Raw genomic sequence first — 6,111 nt, 5'->3', positions numbered from 1 at the left:
TGACAACCTCCACACACTGCTGCCACAGTTTGGAGGGCGCTATCTCGAGCAATTTGGCATTACCAACATCCGGGTTATCGCTGCTTACGGCAAGCTGAAGGCCTACATAAACAGCACGGAAGCCATCTCTGCGCGTATTGTTATTACTTTAGCTTTGTTTCTCTCTTGTAACTAAACTTACCTATCTACATGTTTGCCTACTCAGTGCTTAGGCATGCTACCTTCGGCAACGCTACCGCGGTAGTAACAATAAGAGCCTCTTTACAGGGAAACGCTCTTAGTAAGCTCGCAAATAAGAAAGAAGAAATGGACAAGGATGAGGCTGAGTTTCATGCTTGCCTTTGGGGAGAGCTAATGATATTAGTACCTAAGACACCTAGCAGATTGCCGGCAACGTACGCAAGCAGGGCTTGGATGGCGATGGTGTTGTACTCGGTCATACCGGAGCTGGCTATTCGGGACGGGTAGGCTAGGCGCTGTCAGCCGCAACTCGCATGTGTTGGGCCACCAAGTCGGTCGTAGACTTACAGCGGTGCTGTCATCGTCGCTGGGTATCGAACCATGTGTTAGCTCTAATATCGCAAAACCGTCATATTGCGAGCAGGAATAGGGTATGCCTGGTAACTTACGAGAGGTGCTGTTCAGAAATCAGAACATGTCAGCATTCATGTCGTAACATGCATCACTACATGAGGTGGGGAACTTGCGGGAAGACTGTCGTGTTGCATCGTGGCTGAAATACGTCAATAGGCTGGCATTGATTCTGATCGCGACAGAAGCGTACCTGCCGTTGTCGTTGCCGTTGTCGTCGTCGTTGTGGTCGGTCGGTCGGTGCCTGTTATTGTCTGGACTCGTAGTCAGCCGTATACTATATACCATATCTCCAAGAGCAACTTACCAATTTACCTAGTCAGTAATAATCAATGAAGTTTCCCGTAGGGAGAACACGAATGATTAACACGAAATTTGGTTTACACGAGCGGCTCGGGCCGGACTAGAGAGAAATATTTGGTATTGACACTGCTACGAACATCCCAACTACTATACAAGTTCCCCAGAGAACGTATGAGTGCGCTTACGAGGGAAACAATACTTCTTCTTGTCCTTGACGTTCTTGAATTGGTCGAGGCCAAAGTAGCGAATAGCCCATGCCGTGGCAAGCTCGCTGTCCACGGTCACAAAGGCACGGAAGTTGTTGTGACGGGCCGCTTCCCGCAGATAAGTCCGCTCCATGGATAGCGCTTTGCAGTGGCACAAAAGGTGTTCGGCTGTGTGCAAATGCTGTTTACATAGCGGACATTTTGGATCCGTAATCCCCGTGCTATATCGGTATAGCGTGTTGGTGTTCAGTCCAAGGTTGCCGGTCCTCATCCCGATCAACATCGTGCTCTGTACAGGGTCCAATTGGTAGTAAAAGATAAGAGTGTGGTCGATGAAGGAACCTTCGTGAGCGATATGGAATATCTTTCCATCAAAAGCACGATTGCGCTGGTAAAGCTCCCAAACAAAACATGCCTGGTTCATTGCGTTCTGTGCCGTGCATTCCTTGATCCATATCTTCCGTTTTTTAGGCGAAGACCATAGCCTCTCGAAGGTCTCGACATCGTAGCACCGCTGCTCCCTTCTGTAAATCCACTGCAGATGGTTTTCGGCAAGCATGCGGAGCTGATGGTATGGATGTTTATTCTTGATCCGCTGCCTGATATTGCCGTTCTGCCTCATCAACTCCATCTTCTTGTATTCCGGGGAATTGAACTGCTGGCATCGATGACTCATGGCAAGCTCGTGCAGCTTCAATACAATAGGCAAGACATGCATCTCGTTCTCCATGATTTCGCGAGCTGTTCTCTTCCATGCTCGGGTTAGAGCCAGCAGAATCTCAGCTTGTAATGATTCCAGTACTTCCAGAGTTTTTTGACTTAGGCCGAATCTCAGCCTGCCTTCTTCTGGCGTTCGAGTTGGATCATGAATAAACCAGGCAGCTGCAGCGTATGAAATTGTCGCAAGGATCTTGCCGTGATATAGCCGGCGTCGTTGAACGAAGTCGGCACCCCAAGTCGATCCATTAAATCGGGAAAAGGTGCCTAGATGTTTTTGTATCTTGGTTCGAATCTACGACTAGGTTAGTAGGAGATGAAGACTTAGCAGACATGCTTACCTCTTGGACATGGGGAAGCCATGTCAGACGCTTGTCGAATCTGATCCCAAGAATTACTAGGGTATCAGGAAGAATCTTTTCCTTCTCTTTAACTGTTATATTGCGGAACTCTGGGATGTCGGGCAGCAAGTCGATCGTATCATCTGATTTCTTTTCGTAGGGCCGCACAAAGTGCATGACGTGGTATTTCGTTGGCGAAAAGTGAAGGTTGTTTGCCTGGGCCCATGTGTCAAGCTTTTCGTGAATGCGGGTCGCCTTTTCACAGTTTTCGGAATATGAGTCGGTTGCAATGAGGATGTATGTATCATCCACAAAGGAAAACATCATGACTTCGTGGCTGGCATACTGTCCAAGGAAGTCCGTGAGAATTGGAGCCGCATAGAACAGAAACAGGAGGGGTGACAGCGGACTGCCTTGCGGGATGCCGACATCGATCCAGTACTCACCGCCCTCGTATCCAGGCATATTTATGAACGTGCGGCGATCCGATAGGAATGACCATACAACTTTGACGAGCCAGTCAGGGATACCTTTTGATATTAAACGCTCTAACAACTGGGTGCGGTCGATGTGGTCATAGGCGCCGCTAAGGTCAAGACCAAGGAGAGTGACTTTCTTGTTGCGTAGCCAACCTCCATGGATGGTGTTAACAACGTGCTCCAAAGCTAGAGTCGTGCTTCGGCCAGGGGCGCCAAATTGGGTGGAAGGAAGAAGATCGTGCTCCATGACAACGGCCTTGAGGCGATCAGTAATCAATCGTTCATATGCCTTTCCAAAGCAATTCAATATTGCAATAGGTCGATACGAGTTAGGGAGTTCCGGTGACTTTCCCAACTTCTTGATGACTAGTGTGATGGTGTCCTTGAAATGGCCGGGATGAAGGCGCAGCCTAATCAAAGCGTTGAAGATGTACAACATGTATGGTGCGAGAACCTCTCGGCACATTTTGAGAGCCTCGTAAGGAACTCCATCAATTCCAAATGCTTTGTGACTCGGTAGGTCGCTCAACAGCTGATTAACCTCTTCTATCGTGAAGAGGTCTGGAGAGTAGTGTTGTGGCCTTGTAGGATCGAGAGCGGGAAGAGGAAAATCGGGTTTGGTGGCGGAGAGAGGAGGTATATTCGTAGAGAACCAGGAGTTCTGTTGATCATCCGTATCCTACATTAAGTTAGCCCACATGAAGTCGTCGAGGAAAACAGGGTCAACCTACGGTACTTGTTTCGTCATCCGGGCTGGCCGTGGGTACTGATTTCCGAGGCAGGGACTTCTTCCTAGCTTTGGTCCACGTGGCCATCACAAAACAGTCGGCCTTGTCCGAGTTGGATCGGTAGGTATTGGTCAAATATTGAAAGTCTGGAGTATAAGCCAGTCTCTTGGGCATACCCCATTTCTGGGCCCGTTTAGCCAAGTGAAAAATGCCTCGACGGCTCCTAGCCATAATTTTGACGGCCTGGCGCCACTTCTTAGTACGTACGGTGCGATCGGTACTATAGGAAGGTTGGACATTAACCTTCACCTCGGGCTCGTAGACTTGAACGACGGGGACGAATTCCTGGATGGCAGGCACCAGAACCTTGTTAATAACAGCATCCAGTATTTCGACTGTGCGATGCTCGTCAGGGAGGTGCGGGAGGTCGATTTTTTCCAACTCTTTCGCAACTAGTTTCTGGAATTTTTTCTCCGGAGTGAGACGCCAGACGTAGCGGATTCCAGTCTTTCTCTCCATTTTGAGATTGATGGCCACCGTAGAAATGCGATGGTCAGATTCGAAACCCTTAACCTTGTCGAGAAGTTTGTATTGCACCTGATCAGTAATGACTTCACTTACGAAGACTAGATCCACCACGCTTGTATCCTTACCTCCGGATTGCGTGCCACGTGAAAAGGTAACGATACCTGGTTCGTTGAGACATATCATATTGACATCGTTCACCTTCTCGACAAGTAACTTAGCCTTCGCCTCAATGTTGCGCCTCTTCAGTTGACCTCCGCCCCACAGTGGATGGTGTAGATTGAAGTCTCCGAGTAATACGTGTGCTTTGGTTTCATCCAGACAGGGCTCGGTGAGAGCTTCAACATCTAATCTCTTCTCGTGGTTATAAACATTGTGGAACGCGATCGAGCTGCCGTCTCGTGTTTCGAGGTGTAGTGTAGCTACAATGCCACGGTTTTCGTCCTCTGGTTGACTGACACTCCAACCATTGAGGGCTTCATGGATCAGGAAAGCGACCTTAGCCAACTTTGTGGGTTCTTTCTTCTCGGGTATCGGGTCGCGACTATACCGAAATCGGTACGGGCGGTATGTCGATTTGTCCTCCTCGGTCACCTCCTTTTTCTTCTCATCATCTGCGCGGTACCAACGCGAATACCCAGGGAATGCGATGAAAGGGAAATCGAGTGGGGGGTCTTGAATTGCAATGATGTCGGGGCGCCTCTTCAATCCTTGAACGCAAGCATGAAGATTTCCCATTCGCTCTGGAACGAATTTGAGGTTGGCTGACCATGCGAGACATTGGCCATCCTCCAGTGCGGAAATATTTGATCCTTCATTGTTTAGTTGCGCAAGGGACGGAAGGCTCGGCCGATTGTCTACAGCAGTATGAAGGGTGCTTTTTTGGGGACCCCCCTAGTATTGATGTTAGACAGGAACAGTACAGAGTGATGAAGACATACCAGCGCAAGAGTCTGCCGTTTGTTCTTCCGTTTGGATTTCTATATTATGGACATGTTAGCCAACGCTGGAAAATAAGGGATTGTGCGGTATTACCTTTTTAGCAGCAGGTGTCTTCGTTGCAGCGCTACTCCTTCTCTGAATCATTGTGATATGACATGAAAAGGAAGGAGTGTGGAGGAGAACACGCTATAGCATAAATTGATCGAATGTAGGTATATCGGGTCGCCAGGACGAGTGAATCATCTCTAGCTGTTACGGAGCGGCTGTTCGAAATTTGAGGAGAAAAGAAAGGGTCAAAAAGCCTGCTAGAGCTCCTAGTAAGTCGTGAAGGTAATGTTACGATCTGGGCTCCTGGAATTCAGGGATTAAGAACATGGTCTTAAACAACAACGTGGATATATCAGAGTGATTCCATATGAGCCTTCGTTTCCCACTGCTCTTTTGCCTCAGGGACGATGAGTTCTTGAGATCTTCGGTAATGGTCTCCGCTCCGGCTCATTTTCTTCCTGACACGTCACCTTCACAACAGATGTTGTATGATTCGTCTAGAGTAAACATATCCCGAGCAAACGGCCATTTCTGTGGGTTTCACTCCGCCATCTGTGAGAGAGAATGGCTCGACCGCTGAGTTGTCAACTGCTGATGTCTGATCTATCACTTGATTTTTCTAATTAGAGTAAGAAGATCCGAGAAAAGAGCCATTCCTGTGGTTCCACTCCGTCACCTGCGACGAAAATGGCTCAATTGCTGAGTTGTCGGCTGAGTTTGCAATTGATGAGAAGCACTAAAACCGTTCCAACTCTACGCGAGGTTCGGCATTTTTTCCATCCAGTAGTGATTCGATGCCAATGATTCATAGTTGCGCCAACAGGAATTAAACGGGTCTTCTTTTCCTTATCGTATGGTAGGCCTACCGGCAAGCCCGGAACATACTCTTGATGTAGCGGTGAGCGAAAATGTAGCCGCGGGAAACAATATGATCAACAGTACACGTGCATGCTCGATAGATCGCCGCGCATGCATAGCTATAGTTTAGGCGAGTCTGCATTGAGAAGTGATTAGCCAGGAAGGAGGCCTCGGTTTCGGAAATTGCCGTGCATAAAATAATGAGCATTATCTTTGATCTCCGACAATTTGTGCTTGGATAACCCTACAGTACATCTCACATTGAGGTAGTAAACGCAGAAGAGTTCTATGTTACGTGGTATCATAGGAATCATGCACACTCTATCGTGCAATATGTGCGGTCATAATCGGAGGAGTCGTCTTGGCAGTTGAC

At 48.3% G+C, this 6,111-nt stretch overlaps 1 protein-coding gene across 1 annotated transcript; it reads right to left on the bottom strand.

The window, feature by feature from the left end:
- Positions 1 to 3,231: 3,231 nt before the first annotated feature.
- K460DRAFT_55086 (uncharacterized protein) lies at positions 3,232 to 5,111 on the bottom strand. The gene is made up of 4 exons (XM_040938509.1): positions 4,926 to 5,111; positions 4,832 to 4,870; positions 3,633 to 4,784; positions 3,232 to 3,548 (listed from the first exon to the last, which is right to left on the bottom strand). The coding sequence occupies exons 1-4, from the start codon at positions 4,974 to 4,976 to the stop codon at positions 3,360 to 3,362; spliced, it is 1,431 nt and encodes a 476-aa protein (XP_040789764.1). The 5' UTR covers positions 4,977 to 5,111; the 3' UTR covers positions 3,232 to 3,359.
- Positions 5,112 to 6,111: the final 1,000 nt, after the last annotated feature.

The sequence above is a fragment of the Cucurbitaria berberidis genome (genome assembly GCF_010015615.1).
Source record: "Cucurbitaria berberidis CBS 394.84 unplaced genomic scaffold K460scaffold_2, whole genome shotgun sequence".
Classification (NCBI taxonomy): Eukaryota; Fungi; Ascomycota; class Dothideomycetes; order Pleosporales; family Cucurbitariaceae; genus Cucurbitaria; species Cucurbitaria berberidis.
Note: the sequence above shows the minus strand (reverse complement) of the source record. Positions and strands in the feature narration are given on the sequence as shown.